This window comes from Salmo salar, chromosome 05, assembly GCF_965601325.2.
Source record: "Salmo salar chromosome 05, fSalSal1, whole genome shotgun sequence".
NCBI classification, from domain to species: domain Eukaryota; kingdom Metazoa; phylum Chordata; class Actinopteri; order Salmoniformes; family Salmonidae; genus Salmo; species Salmo salar.
The window spans coordinates 35,755,602-35,772,552 of NC_138295.1; the positions used below are offsets into that span (position 1 = coordinate 35,755,602).

Genomic DNA, 16,951 nt, shown 5'->3' on the forward strand with positions numbered 1-16,951 from the left:
TGGACTATGGATACATTATTTCATGTCAGGCCTGTGTATTTTCAAGCCTTGATAATAATTATGTTGAAAAAAGGTTACAATATTTAACGTTTTGATATCGAACTATCTAACTTCTCGATTTTGAAATCCAATTCATAAGCATAAATATGCTTACACAACTCCAATATGTTAATGTGAATTGAGATTTTGAACTTCTTTAGGTGAAATAGTGAAGTTATTAGTGTGGAGAATTCCTTTTCGTGAATATTTGAAACCCTAGATTGCTCACAGATCTGTGGTACTCAATATTGAGTGGCGGAGATGTTAATTGAGGACGTTTTCGACTGGCGAAGGCTTGTAGTCATTAGCAGGTGTAAAGTTTGCCTGAGGGCTGCAAGAGAATGTCATATCGGTTTAAACTGCTCAACAGGAGCGGTGTTTCAGGTCGTTTGTAAAGCAACACATGTAAATCAATGACTCTCCGCGGTGACCATTTTAATAACCATTAGCACTACAGAGCGAAAACGTTTTACGCACACGAGCTGTCGAATTTTACGACAAGGTAAATCGAAATATTAATTTTCTCAGGGCACCATCAACCCTTCAAAATAAACTTTTCGAGGAGGTACTTTGTTCGAGCTGTAGGCAGTCCTCTCACCACAAGAGGTCGTTGATGTATCAAGGTTTTGTCTCTCGCCGGTGTGCCAGTCCCAATGTTGGCTGTTTTTAGAACTGGCTACTGAGATAAACCAAAACTAGTGGAGAAATAGCAAGTGAAGTAGCACTTGCAAATATAAACGGACACGGTAAACTGACATTTTAATCCAGTCTATTGTGACAATTACGCACACTTACTGTGCAGTTTATTCCAAGTAACCCACATTTATATTTCCAAAATGTTCAAGTTGATGCTTTTTTGATTAATCAGAATTTGTCAACATATTAACAATTGAATAAATGAATTTTAATTAAATTCATGACAAATCCCCATTTTGAAAATGATAATCAGACACATTTTCAATAGGCCTTTTTTTTTTTTAACAGATTGGCGTTTGAAATTGGCTGCAATTGAAATGGTATTGACACAAACCCTTCCGTATGAGGGAGCACGATAACCTCAAATTCTATAGATGCCAGTCCAACACAATAGTATTATCTTGATATTTAAAGGACGTGAGAGAATTCATGAATGAAGGGAGAGAATACCACTTTTCTGCCTCGATATTTGCCTTGCACTCATTTAGGCCCTTTGGAACCCCGCCTCCATGTCGCCACTTGAATGGGATTATTTGATTTCCACCTTTTTCTTTACCAAGACCGTTTACAAATTAAGAAGTTACGCCTGGCGTATTTGCTCTATATATAGACAGGGTGTGCCATAATTAATTTATAATAAAGTTTTATACGCAAGTGTTACGTGTAAAATTGTATAGCACTTACAAATGCAATTTACAAACTCCAACCTATATATTGAACCATTAGGCTAATATATTTGATGATCAACTTAAATTGTCGACGTGATCCGTTCCATCAAATGTATTCGTTTTATTTTAAAACGCTACAGGCTAAGATTCCGTTTGTTTCAGTCAGGTTTCAGACATATTCTACAACTTTTCATGCATGTAACTTACATTTTAACATGTCGAAATACAGATATACATTTAGAGTACACTTTGATTACTTTGATGAACTAAAATAGAATTTAACTGCCTTATAACGTGTTCTTTATGTATAAAGTTGAATATATCTCTAACTCTGCCCAAAACAGAGCGCTGTGATTGGTCGAGAGCCACTTATTGTTACACTGTCAATCCAAATCACATGGCCCAGGCACTAATAACAGCTGAGGTTGGCGGACAAGTTTGCAGAGTTCTGTTTTAGAGCGGTGGTGAACAGAGCTTGCTGACGAGAAGTGAGACATTGGAAGCACCTGGCAAACTAGCAATACCTAAGCTTCTTTTGACAACTTTTTTTCCTCACATGAGACTGGTGGTCAGTACTATTTCTACCTCTCTTTTAGTCTGAGGGTATTTTGTTATACATTTTCCGCGCCTGAGAGTGAACATTTTAAAGCCGTTTGAATGTATAACATGATGGAAACCGAGATCAAGAGCCCGCTCCCGCAGTCCAATTCGGGCTCCGCTGCGGGCAACAAGAACAACAGTGCCAACGACCAGGACCGGGTGAAGAGGCCTATGAACGCTTTCATGGTGTGGTCCCGTGGACAGCGGAGAAAGATGGCACAAGAGAACCCTAAAATGCACAACTCTGAGATCAGCAAGCGGCTCGGTGCAGACTGGAAACTTTTGACCGACGCGGAGAAGAGACCCTTCATCGACGAGGCCAAGCGTCTGCGCGCCATGCACATGAAGGAGCATCCGGATTACAAATACCGTCCCCGCAGGAAGACCAAAACCCTGCTCAAGAAAGACAAGTATTCTTTGCCAGGAGGACTTCTGGCGCCAGGTGCCAACGCTGTTAACAACGGCGTCTCGGTGGGACAGCGGATGGACAGTTACGCTCACATGAATGGCTGGACAAACAGTGCGTACTCCCTCATGCAGGACCAGTTGGCCTACCCTCCGCATCACAGCATGAACAGCCCTCAGATCCAGCAGATGCACCGGTATGAGATGGCAGGGCTTCAGTACCCCATGATGTCCTCGGCACAGACCTACATGAACGCAGCGTCCACGTACAGCATGTCCCCAGCATACACACAGCAGACCTCCAACGCCATGGGCTTGGGCTCCATGGCCTCCGTGTGCAAGACCGAGCCGAGCTCACCTCCACCGGCGATTACCTCCCACTCCCAGAGAGCGTGTTTGGGGGATCTGAGGGATATGATCAGCATGTACCTGCCTCCGGGTGGAGACGGCGCGGATCACTCTTCTCTTCAGACCAGTCGGTTACACAGTGTACATCCGCACTATCAGACCGCGGGGACTGGCGTGAACGGAACGCTACCCCTAACCCACATTTGAAAAAATGACTAAACTTAAGTACTTCGGATACTTGAACATTTTGATTGCTAAAAGAGTCGACGTTCAGTAGTTTTGTTTAAAACAATGAAATTGTATTTTTTATCTCAATGAGTTGTCTATGTTAAAAGCATTTTTAAAACTACATATCCTGGACTGAAGTTGAATGTTGAGCCCACCAGAGTAAATTGCATTGCAAAGAGTCTTTTATCATGAGTATACGCAATCAAATTCTGTAGGAGAAATGGACTTCTATATTTTAATGCCATTTTTTTTTTCTCTATGAAAAAGGCTTGTGGCCTCATGAAGACGCCATTGTATTTCAGAAAAGCTGGATGGAGAGTTGGATCATAAATGTTTACACTTAATTTGTAGAATGTCCGTTTGTGTCGGCTGTGTCCAAATCTTTGTAGTCTTTTTCTTTATGACCTAGGTTTTAATGAAATGTAAGACTGTGCGGGGTCGCAAGCGCTAGTTTATTTATAGTACGTTGTTTTTTAAGCTTGTGAACCCTCTGTAGGCCTACGTCATGTTCCACTTTTTTGTTTTGTGACAATTTCCCTTTCTGTGATGTTTTGACAGTGTCAGGTTAACCCATATCATGGGCCAAGAGGTTTTATTTAAAACTGACGTTTCTACTTTAAGACCATCCTCTATTCTTAAATGATGAATAAATTTGTACGAAACAAGATTACTGACTCATGTTTTTTTGGTGATTTGTGTGGGGTATGAGCCACCTGTGTTGTACTTGTCTATAGGGGATATGACGTGAGTTTGATGGGTGAAATCTGTCAAGTATCCTAGGAGATGCCGCCTCAGAATGAAATGAGCATAACATTGAACAGCAAGTGATTTATCTTAGACGATGGGTGTAACGAAGTGTGACTAATAAACTCAAACATGCTGGATGAACGCGCTCTATAACTCAAGTTTTCCTCAAAAAGGCCTACTGTAAACAAAATGTGAAATCTAGGTCTAAAGTAGCGCGTAGCCCAATATTTTGGGTAATTCTGTTAAATTTAATGACTAGTCAAATCTCTTCCAATTATCGAAATATACACCTATTTTAATTAACTTTGGTTGCAGAGTACATTTTTTTTGACTCCATGAATATCTAGGCCTATTCCTAAATAAGGGGTATCAATGATTAGCCTACTGACTTGTACAATTTTGTTGGGACATAGGAAAACAACGCGGCACCTTTTCAATATCTCAATGTAAAAGATAATGGCCCTATAAAAAGTATGCCTAACCATTCCAAGTTATTGCTGACATTTTTCCATACTTATCTGAGACGGGAAATTGTTTAATTTACTCTGTCCTGAATTTAACTTCTTACTGATTTGCTTCTAGGCCTATTGGACAGCTTTAATCAATAGTATAACTTTAGTTTCTTACCAAACCATGCAGGCTACTCAATATAGTTTTCATTTCGAAAGGGAATGTTTGTAAGTTATATTTACTGTGGTCTATAGTTTATTTTATGGAATGTGCCTCTGAATGATTCAATCAGATAAGTTATGGTGACAACTGCCAAGCTGGTGACCTATGAAAGTTGTGTTGACTTTCTTTTATAATGTAATTGTTTATACCGCTCATTTTTACACCTTGGAATTCAGCAGTCTTTCTCAAGTCTTTCCAATATTGACTTTGGATCAATGTATATCAACATTTTACATTCATACATATTATAGTGGAGAGTGGGATAAGTTGAGTCGTTTTTACATTCAGCATCACTCTGACAAGGCAGAGATAGTATTCTTTCTAACAAAGATATCTATGTGTATTCCTGGAAATAATCAGAATTCATGTAAACATTACAGTTTTGAAAACTGGTCTCTTGGCACAGGGTAAATTAAGCTGCCTTAAAATTTCTGTACAGAATTAACTATTACCACTACCTTTTAAAAACCATGTCAATCTTTATTTCCAAAAAATAATTCAACACAATCACAATCTCTTTTTTTGTATTTTTATAAGTTTAAGCTTAAAACAGGCTTATCACCTAACATATTTTACTTTTTAAAACACGTTTAACATAGGCCCTGTTGTTACTTCATATCCCTACGATAATGCATTGCATTACGCCTGGGAAGAAAACTCAACTCAACTTGCCATTGGCTCAACCGTTGGCTCAATTTTCCCCATGGGCATTTGCTCAACTTACCCCAAGGCAAACATTTTGATTAGCCCACACAGCTGCAACAAGGATGCACTTTCATGCTAGGTTTAGGACCTCATATTGAGGCTTATAGAGACCCCCAGCTGATATATAGAAACATCTTAAAAGTATCTCCTTTGGTTCAGATACAAGCATAATGAAACATCTAACACTAAATTAATTTGATTTGGTGAAAATTACAAATATTTGGTCACATTATTAAGTTTCTGTATGGTTTCCTAGAAACAAATTTACCCCTTTGGCTCAACTTACCCCACTCTCCCCTACAATAGTAGCAGATACAATGTGGATATAGGCCTATACCTGTAAATCCATTCCTTTATTGCATACGGTTTATCATCAACATGTTCAATTGGTTGGATAATGAGTGTGAATGGTCATATATTAGTCAATACTATTTGAATAAATGAATTAACAAGCAAAATATACAATTCATGTAGGAATTCATTGGTCTATACATTTTATTGACAAAGTATAAGCTTCATTAAGCTTTTTCAAATACTTCATTTCCAGACACAATTATTTTTGTTTTTTTGTCAGAATATTCAAAAGCAGAAAAGTATTAGATTAAATAAAATAATTTAAATATGATGTAATTTAATTAGTCATCCTTGTTTTGAATGTGACTTGACAAACTGAATAAAACGCTTGACTGTGAAACCGACTCGTACTCATACACAGAAAAGGTTTCCTTCAGGTTTCTGCTTAGGAATTGCTGCTGTTAGGAAGTAAAATACTTAAAGAAGGGATAGAGACCATTTGGATGCAATTCCTTACTACTTATAACACACACACACACACACACACACACACACACACACACACACACACACACACACACACACACACACAAAACAATCTGAGACCCTGTTTCTTGGCATTCCAGCACACTCCTTCTGTCCAACACCCTTACAGCAGAGGTATGGAGCAAGCAGGCAGGTCTATACTGGTGCAAAGCACCCTGGGATAGGCCACCCTGGCCACCAAGAGGGCCGGAGCGTTGGCTGTCCCGCTGGCCTTCCCACACTCCCTGTAGGATTTGATCCACAGCTCAGCAAAGCGGCCTGGATTAGCCCCACGCACCTTTGTGGAGGGAAAGATTATCCAGACCTCCCTGCATTCACTGAAAGGGTCTTAAATCACTCTAGTGCGCTAGCGGCCGGCCGTCAGCTAATCACCCTCTTCAAGTAATTTTTTTGCAATTAAGCAGCTTTTCCCTCCCCGGTCGGCCATGTCGGAGGTGTTTGCACTGAGCCGGAGTCAGAGAGAATGGTGGTTCTGTGCCATCTGTCAAAATGTGCTAGATCAGTCAGTTGGTATGTGATCCCCGAGCGGAGCGGCCTCCAGCCCTCATAGTTTGTTTGATAACCGGGGAGGATTCAGTTCTGTTGTACTTTTCCATTAGGATAGCAAGGCCCTACAGGAAATATGATGCAAGAGTTATCAAAGATCTACTGCTTCATTTGATGTAAGAGTTATCAAAGTTTTTCTGGTGCATTTGGGTGTAATGCATTGTTTTCCCATCGGAGTTCTTTGAAAACCGTATACAGTACATTTAGCTAAGTAGCCAAACTATTATCTGTATTGTTTCTCCTGAGGACACTTATAACATGGCTAATCCTGATTTAGTTCTGAAATGAGATCTTGGAAAACCGTATACAGTACATGTAGCTAAGTAGCCAAACCCTGATCTATTGACTGGGTGTGAATGTTCTGGCAGTGAGAACATCGGTGGTGTGCTGTTGGCCACCGTCAGCCCCCCCCCCCCCCCCCACCCACCCGCTGATCGCCCACAGGGCCTCTCTCAGGGCCTGTCATGTGGAGCACTGTGCACACTCAGCAAGTGCAGGCATATCCCCACTTCCATCTGCCTATGACCTCACTGGGCCTGTTTGTTTAACCCCCCCCCCCCCCTCCAAAAACTAACCTAATTATACCCCTGTAGAACACGGATTCAGCGGATTCCCAGAGGATTCTATCTACTGCTGTGTGGTGCTTGTTCTGGTTTGTGATAATGCGTGTTTAACTGTTTGTGTGTGTCGTCATGCTTGAATATCATTTTTTTTTTCTGGGCATTTTTTATTCTCTTCCACTTACGTACATGTATTACATTTTTGTATTACAGAGCTTCAGTGTCATATTTGAATTTCTATCAGTTTTTCCTGTTGTCTTTTCATTCAGTTGTGATAAGGCATGACACACTTATATGGGTGTCATAGTATGTTAACTAGGTGTTGTGAGGGAATATGAGTAGGTCTTTTAGAGGGTTCCGTCTACATCAATATCATAAATGGAAAAGTCATTCTTAAAGTCTGTGACAGGTCGACTGACTGATGTTGGTGACATCACACGCCTACTATGTGGCATGAACCTGCTCAGCAAGTCTATATCAGGACACACCTCGTTCCAAAAATGAACACACTTTTACATACCTAAATCACGCTCTTACTCTTCAAACAGTCACTATGTGCGTCATCCAACATGGAAAAGGGGTTGATACTGATTTGTGCCATATAGTGTAGGTGACAGTTGTAGTGAGACAGAAACTCAGATGAGATGTTAGACTTAGTCTGTCTATCAGGCCTCATTCCAGTCCAGAAGCAGACTTGGGCTGTATTGGTATTGATCTGCTATGGCTGGGATCTTCAGGAGGTCCTTCCCTCTGATCTCAGCTGGCCTGGCCTGGAGCGCCCTGCGTGTCCAGCTTGGGGCAGGCTTGTCCGGAGAGGTGACCCTCGTGTGGGACCGGCAAGACTGACAGCCAGCAGAGGGGTGTGTTTGTGTGTGTCAGTCTGTGTGTGTATGTGTGTGGAGGTGTGGGGGTTGGGGCGATGTGGTGGGGGTTAATCTTCCTGAACTGGGGCAGATGTTGTTAACAAGCTCCTCTCAGGTTGGCTCCCTGCGTGGGAAAATGGCATCAAATCCTCCTGGGGTCAGGGCTTTGGGGCTGACCCTCTGAGAGCCATCCATCCAACCAACCCTCTCTCCTCTCCTGTCCAGACACTCACACTCACTTACTCACAATGGTCCGAACTGACTGATAGACAGCCCTCAGTCAATAAACAGAAAATGAAATTGGACATTTTCTCTGTTCTCTCTCTCGGCCCTCCCTGTGGCTCAGTTGGTAGAGCATGGTGTTTGCAATGCCAGCATGGTGTGTGCAACGCCAGGGTTGTGGGTTCAATTCCCATGGGGGGCCAGTACAAAAAAAAAAGAAGAAATGTATGAAATGTATGCACTCACTACTGTAAGTCGCTCTGGATAAGAGCGTCTGCTAAATGACTAAAATGTAAAAAATGTCAAATGTCTTTTCTCCTCAGATTTTATTTTATCACCTTAGTTTAGAATTTTAGTCCTACCCTCCCTGGGTGGATATTCAGTGCGTTCGGAAAGTATTCATACCCCTTGACTTTTGCTACATTTTGTTACGTTACAACCTTATTCTAAGTAGCTTTCCCCCCCCCCCTCATCAATCTACACACAATACCCCATAATGACAAATCAAAAACAGGTTTTTAGAAAATTTTGCAAATGTATAAAACAATAAAAAAAAATTACATTTACATAAGTATTCAGACCCTTTACTCTGCACTGTGTTGAAGCACCTTTGGCAGCGATTACAGCCTCGAGTCTTCTTGGGTATGTCACTACAAGCTTGGCACACCTGTATTTCGGGAGTTTCTCCCATTCTTCTCTGCAGATCCTCTCAAGCTCTGTCAGGTTGGATGGGGATCGTCGCTGCACAGCTATTTTCAGGTTTCTCCAGAGATGTTCGATCGGGTTCAAGTCCAGGCTCTGACTTGGCCACTCAAGGGCATTCAGAGACTTGTCCCGAAGCCTCTCCTGCGTTGTCTTTGCTGTGTGCTTAGGGTCATTGTCCTGTTGGAAGGTAAACCTTCACCCCAGTCTGAGGTCCTGAGTGCTCTGGAGCAGGTTTTCATCAAGAATGTCTCTGTACTTTGCTCCATTCATCTTTCCCCCAATCCTGACTAGTCTTCCAGTCCCTGCTGCTGAAAAACATCCCAACAGCATGATGTTTCTACCACCATGCTTCACCGTAGGGATGGTTTCATCAGACCAGAGAAAATTGTTTCTCATGGTCTGAGAGTCCTTTAGGTGTCTTTTGACAAACTCCAAGCGCCTTTTACTGAGGAGTGGCTTCCGTCTGGCCACTCTACCATAAAGGCCTGATTGGTGGAGTGCTGCAGAGATGGTTGTCCTTCTGGAAGGTTCTTCCATCTCCACAGAGGAACTCTGGAGCTCTTTCAGAGTGACCATTGGTTTCTTGTTCGCCTCCCTGACCAAGGCCCTTCTCCCCGATTGCTCAGTTTGGCCGGGCGTCCAGCCCTAGGAAGAGTCTTGAAGGTTCCAAACTTCTTCCATTTAAGAATGATGGAGGCCACTGTGTTCTTGGGGACCTTCAATGCTGCAGAAATGTTTTGGTACCCTTCCCTTGGTCTGTGCCTCGACACAATCCTGTCTTTGAGCTCTACGAACAATTCCTTCGACCCTATGGCTTGGTTTTTGCTCTGACATACACTGTCAACTGTGGGACCTCATATAGACAGGCGTGTGCCTTTCCAAATCATGTCCAACCAATTTAATTTACTACAGGTGGACTCCACTCAAGTTGTAGAAACATCTCAAGGATGATCAATTGAAACAGGATGCACCTGAGCTCAATTTCAAGTCTCATATTAAAGGGTCTGAATACTTATGTAAATAAGTTACTTCTGTTTTTGCTTTGTCATTATGCGGTATTGTGTGTAGATTGATGAGGGAAAAAATGTACGTAATCCATTTTAGAAATAGGCTGTAACGTAACAAAATGTGGAAAAAGTGAAATGGTCTGAATAGTTTCTGAACTCACTGTAAGCACCAAGCCACCAACAGACGTGCTCCGTGATGCAGATGTCTCTTGTTAATTATAGCTTATGGTTGCATTGCCGTGCATTACACAAACACAAAGAATGCAGATTGGGAGACGCTTGAAAGGCAAAGCCACCGCCACTCCAGAATCAGAGTAGAGCCTTAGGACCAAATTACTTCCATTGATGTCAGTAGGTAAAATGATTAAAATGAAAGGTTTATAGACGTTGGACAGCAATCAGGTGTAAATGTCAAGACATGCGTGTTAGGGAATGGTTCTTTGAATTAATTCAATTAAAAATAATGGTTTTATTTGTTTTTCAATCAAACATACACACTGTGTATATTCTTTCTAGGCCTGTACCATTTTCTTACTGTGATATTCTGTTATCAGGGCGAAAACAGTTGGCAGTCTTTCAGAGTGTTAATCTAGGATTGTTGCCCAACAGCTTCGATTGAGACTCCTGATAAGGCGTGAGGAATCTCAGAATGAAGACATACTGTCTCTGGCTTAGAGTGACTAATAATATCCAGTCATTCAGGGTTGGGGTAAATGTCAATTCTATTCAGGAAAAATATGAATGAAAATAAAAACGAGGAAATTGACATTCTGATAGACAACATGTGCAAACTTTATTTATAAATTTAATTTTAATTAATATCTTCAATTGGCATGCTTTACTCAGCATAGTCCTGCCCACTCAGACATAGTTGGAAGGCAGGCCAGAGTATCTCCTCTTCACTCATGTCTTTATGCATGCCTCACCCATGACTCACCAGTGTAGGGGCGTGCCATGCTACCAGCCAGATTACCTTACAGATGCCTCAGATGTCACTAGAGTTACCTTTCCTCAACAACACCCAGCTCCCAATTTCAATATTTCATTATTTAGGAACCTAATTTGTCCAAACACTTTTTTGTTGTTGCAATTTCACTTGTGATTTACTTCCTGAACCTTATTCTAGAGTTCCAGGGCGTCCAAAAAACATGAACAAAGACTCCAAAAACAACCAGAAAGAAGTGAGAATGTCACAACTTCACGTGTACAACATCTAAAGACCTGCATCACTATACTGAAAGCTTTGCTGTTTGTAAAAGGATGCATTTGGGTGTTTTTGGAGTCTTTGTTCATGTTTTTTGATGCCCAGGAACACCAGAGTGAGGCTGGTATGTGTGACTATGAGACTCATCAAACACGAGACAGGCTTTACAGTCCCTTTGTCCACAAAGATAACAAACACAAATCATACCCAGGGCTGGAAGGTAGAATTCGCTAGGGGTGGTTGGTATAGTGAGGTGATATTTTTAAAGGGTTCTCCCTACAGGGATTCTTTGGTTTGTGTCCCAGAATGCCCTGTTGTTGACATTCACTTGAACTTATTTGGGAGGATGACTGTATGTAATTGGTGGATGACACACATACACAGCCGATTGGGAAACAGGGTTAGGGAGCTACGTTAGCCTATATACACTATATATACAAAAGTATGTGGACATCCCTTCAAATGAATGGATTCGGCTATTTCAGCCACACCTGTTTCTCACATGTGTATAATATCGAGCACACAGCCATGCTATCTCCATAGACAAATATTGGTAGTAGAATGGACTTACTGAAGAGCTCAGTGACTTTCAACGTGGTACTGTCATAGAATGCCACCTTTCCAACGAGTCAGTTCGTATAATTTCTGCCCTGCTAGAGCTGTCCCTGTCAACTGCAAGTGCTGTTATTGTGAAGTGGAAACTTCTAGGAGCAACAAAGGCTCAGCTGCAAAGTGGTAGACCGCACAAGCTCACAGAATGGGACCACCAAGTGCTGAAGCGCGTAGCGCGTAAAAAAACGTCTGTCCTCGGTTGCAACAATCACTACTGAGTTAAAAAATACCTCTGGAAGCAACCGTCAGCACAAGAACTGTTCGTCAGGAGCGTCATGAAATGGGTTTCCATGGCCGAGCAGCTGCTCACAAGCCTAAGATCACCATGCGCAATGCCAAGCATCGGCTGGAGTGGTGTAAAGCTCACTACCATTGGACTCTGGAGCTGTGGAAATGCGTTCTCTGGAGTGATGAATCACGCTTCACTATCTGTCAGTCCGACGGATGAATCTGGGTTTGACGGATGCCACGAGAATGCTACCTGCCCCAATGCATAGTGCCAACTGTAATGTTTGGGGGAGGAGGAATAATGGTCTGGGGCTGGTTTTCATGGTTCGGGCTAGGCCCCTTAGTCACAGTGAAGGGAAATCTTAACGCTCCAACATACAATGACATTCTAGACGATTCTGTGCTTCCAACTTTGTGGCAACAGTTTGGGGAAGGCCCTTGCCTCGTTTCAGCATGACAATGCCCCTGTACACAAAGTGAGGTCCATACAGAAATGGTTTGTTGAAATTGGTGTGGAAGAACTTGACTCGCCTGAACACCTTTTGGATGAATTGGAAGACTGACTGCGAGTCAGGCTTAATGCCCAATATCACTGCCCGACCTCACTAATGCTATTGTGGCTGAAACAAAGCGAGTCCCCGCAGCAATGTTACAACATCTAGTGGAAAGCCTTCCCAGAAGAGCGGAGGCTGTTATAGCAGCAAAGGGGGGACCAACTCCATATTAATGCCCATGATTTTGGAATGAGATGTTTGACGAGCAGGATGTCCACATCCTTATTTATTTATTTATTACCCCTTTTTCTCCCCAATTTCGTGGCATCTAATTGGTAGTTACAGTCTTATCCCATAACTGCAACTCCCGTACTGACTCGGGAGAGGCAAAGGTCGAGCACCGTGCGTCCTCCGAAACACAATCCAGCCAAGCTGCACTGCTTCTTGACACAATGCCTGCTTAACCCGGAAGCCAGCTGCACCAATGTGTCGGAGGAAACACTATACACCTGGTGACCGTGTCAGCGTGTACTGCGCCCAGCCCGCCACAGGAGTCGATAGTGCGCAATGGGACAAGGACATCCCTGCCGGCCAAACCCTCCCCTAACCCGGACCACGCTGGGCGAATTGTGCGATGGCCCATGGGTCTCCCAGTCGCGGCCGGCTGCGACAGAGCCTGGTCTCGAACCAGGATCTCTAGTGGCATAGCTAGCACTGCGATGCAGTGCCTTAGACCACTGCGCCACTCGGGAGGCCCCCCGGTGACCACATACTTTTGACCATGTAGTGGTCCAATAACACATAGTAGTAGTGAGTTGGTAAAATCACCGGGGAAGCCAGGAAAAAAATGCCATATTACAACCCATGTGTTGTGATAATTGCGATGTTTGCTCTATAGCCTGTTAGTTCATATGCCTTGCCACTGTGATATATAGGCCTAAGGCAGAGACAATAAGAACACAGTGGCAGAATAAATTCAACCGCACCTTTGTTTCACCACAAAACCGGAAAGCAACATCTGTCCGGTGGATTCCAGAAAGCACATTGCGTGTAACAAACCGTTACATGACCAATGGGCGGCAACAATGTCATACTCTTTTTGACCAGACCTATTGTGCGTGACCTAATATGTCCTATTTCACATTGTCTACGAACACTGGAGCATGTACCATGATTTCACCTAATTTGCAAAGAGCAGTGGTATTTATCTGACCCTAGTTGACCCCGTCTTGAGAGCCTAGAAAACGGGGCCAAGTGTGTGTGTGTGTGTGTGTGTGTGTGTGTGTGTGTGTGTGTGAGTTAGGCCCGAGGTACATATGCGATATGTCCAGTGACAGCGATCTGATTACGGGATTCTATAGCGACGATACAGTTACAATGCAGCGATTGGGGCGCGGGGGTTGATGGAGGTAGGGGGCGACGCAAGGGGCAGATTAGGCCTCTCATCTAGGCCACAGATATTGATTAGTGATGGTTGGGGGACAGTGAGAAGGAACACAGATTGACAGACACACGATTGGCGCGCGGTGCCTTAGACCCGTCAGATGGCTCCTGATCGTATTCGTATTGTCACGATCTGTGTTCATTAAGCTCCTGGCTGTAACCTGTCTCAAACTCAATACCCATGCCGCCCCTCCATTCAACACCCTCCCCCACACACACACACACACACACACACACACACACGTGTGCAAACGCACACTCAAATCCCCCCCACACAACCCATACACATACAAAGCCCCCCCAAACATATATATATATACACACACACACATACATCACACATCACCCCTCCACAAACACCCCACCACCACACTAAGTCTTGTGCAGTGGGGGATAAAATTCCCTCCCTGATCTGTGAGGGGTTTATGGGGGTCCCCTCCTGCCCTGTCCTACGGAGGAGGGGAGCTTTGGTTACCCTGGGAACGTGGGGGGAGGTGGGACAAGCTCAGCCGCGGCTCAGTTCTGACTGACTCTGTCACCTATTGATTAGTTGCCATGGTGAGTTAGTCAGTGCTCTCTCCCTCCCGGACGGAGATGTGTCTTGGAGAGTCAGGCAGTGCTACCCAGATGAGCCTCATTCTGCCCAGGCTTTGTCTGGAGGGAGCTGTGACCTCTCTCCTTCTCTCCACCTACTCCCTTTTGTTTTCTCTCACTTGTTTCTAGGACCGTGTCATTAGGCGAGTGTCTCTCCCGAGCTTGGTTCAGTTCATCTGCACTAGAGCCCTGTCCATCTCCTCCATCTTGGTTACAATATGCCAGTCTCATGGGGACGGATTATAATATAGATTGTAATTAAATACTCTTAAGTTATTGAGCTGTGAAATCCCCCTGCACCACAGGGTTGCTATCTTGTATGATCCCTCTTCACTTATCAATGTACTGTCCTTGTTATGGTCATAAGTGGGGCCATGAGTTTTTCTTGACTATGCGACGTAACCAGAAAAACTCTGGGCCGTAGCTTTAGGCAATGACTAGGGTCCAGAGTTTTTTCCCCCAGGCAAGGTAATTTGAGATCAGGAAAAACTCCTGTCCCTGGTCATTAGTTCTGAGGTATGGTAGACCCATTGGAGGAGAGGGTCCCTGTGGTGTCAGGGTTCCACCTGCAGTAGCTAAAACCTACACAGTAGCTGACAGCCCGGTTGGAGCCCAGAGGCCGTCATCCACCAAGGGCCAATCTGCACTTCACACCTCAGGGGCCATTAGCATGCAGCAGGGACTTGAAGGGAGGCCTGCTATGGACATCCAGGGCCGAGGGCCCACAGGTGGGGAGCAGGAGACAAGAGACATGAAGGAAGATGGAGAGTATAAGACAGAAGATAAGGAAAGCCAAAGCGCAGCTTGGCCACTCTGGAGTGTTTATAGTGCATTAGATCTTCCTATCACCTTCCTTGGCTCCTCTTTCTTCAAGACTGCCATGAGTGCGTTAATGTGGGCTTGGCCTGGAGGCCTCACCTGTCAAAGCGATGAAGTGTAGTCTGCTTTATTTCCATTTTAGGAAAAAAAGTCATGGGGAAAAAATCTGTTTAGTAGGAGGCTGTTTTTTCTTCCTTATAAAAATCTTGGCAGCCTGTATTTAACTTTTTGGTTGTTCAAGAAATGCTCACTCTTCTCTCTATTTTGGAGCTGTGCACAGTTCATCAAGTTTAACCTGAAGCTTGTCCTCCCCAATATCACACCTCAGACGCATAAACATGCTAGTGCTCCCCATCTCACCCCACCCAGGGGGCCTCCCAGGGGGCCTGCATGGTTTTAGTGCCTGAGCTGTGACACCAATCAGGAGAGATGGCGGGCTCCTTTGTCATGCTAACACCAATCGCCTCTAGTTTCTTATTCAAATGCCCCCCTCCTTTTCTCCTCTCCCTTGCTCTCGCCCCGCTCCCCACCCTTCTCTCCCTTCCTCTCTCTCTCAAGTCCAAGTAAATCCACTACTGAGCGAGGGGGAGAGAGAGAGCAATAGAGAGATAGATAAGGGATGACAGAGAGAGAGGGAGAATGCCTGGCTACTGAGCTGATCTGATCTGCGGGAGACCCTCTCTCCTGGGGACCAGCCCGTGTCTCAGTAGTCTCAGAGCATGGGGCTGTTACCATGCCCAACGGAGGCCAGCCATTTCATATTCAAACGCTACACTCAGGCCTATGACCCACGGGGGGCTCTTTATGGCCTAGGCCCTAGGTCAGGGGTCAAGATGGTGATTTAATAGCCCAGGCTAAAGAAGGGAAAGAGCGGGGGAGCAGAGTGATTTAGGGGCTGAATGAGTATTAAAAAAGCATTTTTCCTAAGTTGTCATGTAAATTGGAATCCCTCTCTCCTCGCTTTCCTCCTTGCTTGCATAACTCCTCTGTGTTCAGCCGAGGACTTACCCTTTGAAAAAAAAGTCAACTTTCGCCAGTCTAGACGCCATTCCCGCCCGACTTGTCAGACCTGTAAAACAGTAGCTGTGGAGGAGGAGAAGTTGATGGTAGTGAAATGGATGAAGATTATAGATGGAGATAAAGAGATGTTAGCTAGGGCTTTTTAACACATCTGCTCTGTGCGGTGCCACTCAAGTGTCCGATGTGCTGCAGCTGCAGTGGCCTGTTATTCCAGTCCCTCTGGGTGTGTTCTCCTCTGCACTGGGAGAGGCTCCAGTGACATAGGACAGGTGTGTGTGTGTGTGTGTGTGTGTGTGTGTATGTTGTAACGGGGAATACAGGTGACTAATACAATTTTTCTGGCAGAGTTCCTGACTTGCAGATGTAATTAACATGCTGACTACACCAGGCACGCGAGCATGCTGATTTTGTTCATTCACACCAGACGCGATCAAGACACACAGGTTGAAATTCAAAACAAACTCTGAACCAACTATATTCATTTGGGGACGGGTTGAAACACATTAAACATTCATGGGCATTTAGTTAGCTAGCTTGTTGTTGCCAGCTCATTTGTCCTGGGATATAACATTGGGTTGTTTTTTACATGGAATGCACATTGTCTTTTTTTTTTTTTATGGATCATTGTAGAACAAAATCATGTGTTCTCTACTCCGACAATTAATCCACAGATAAAAGGGGAAACC

At 44.0% G+C, this 16,951-nt stretch overlaps 1 protein-coding gene and 1 long non-coding RNA gene across 3 annotated transcripts in view; both read left to right on the forward strand.

Moving 5' to 3' along the window:
• Positions 1–16,951, forward strand: part of LOC106604739 (uncharacterized) — a 43,882-nt gene that overhangs the window by 13,380 nt on the left and 13,551 nt on the right. The gene's annotated exons all lie outside the window — the stretch shown is intronic.
• LOC106604738 (transcription factor Sox-3) lies at positions 1,826–3,651 on the forward strand. Its single transcript, XM_014199709.3, has one exon. The coding sequence runs from the start codon at positions 2,061–2,063 to the stop codon at positions 2,961–2,963; it is 903 nt and encodes a 300-aa protein (XP_014055184.1). The 5' UTR covers positions 1,826–2,060; the 3' UTR covers positions 2,964–3,651.

What these genes read in the sequence shown, in the direction of transcription:
- LOC106604738 (XM_014199709.3), top strand. Translation starts at nt 2,061, where the DNA reads ATGTATAACATGATGGAAACCGAGATCAAGAGCCCGCTCCCGCAGTCC.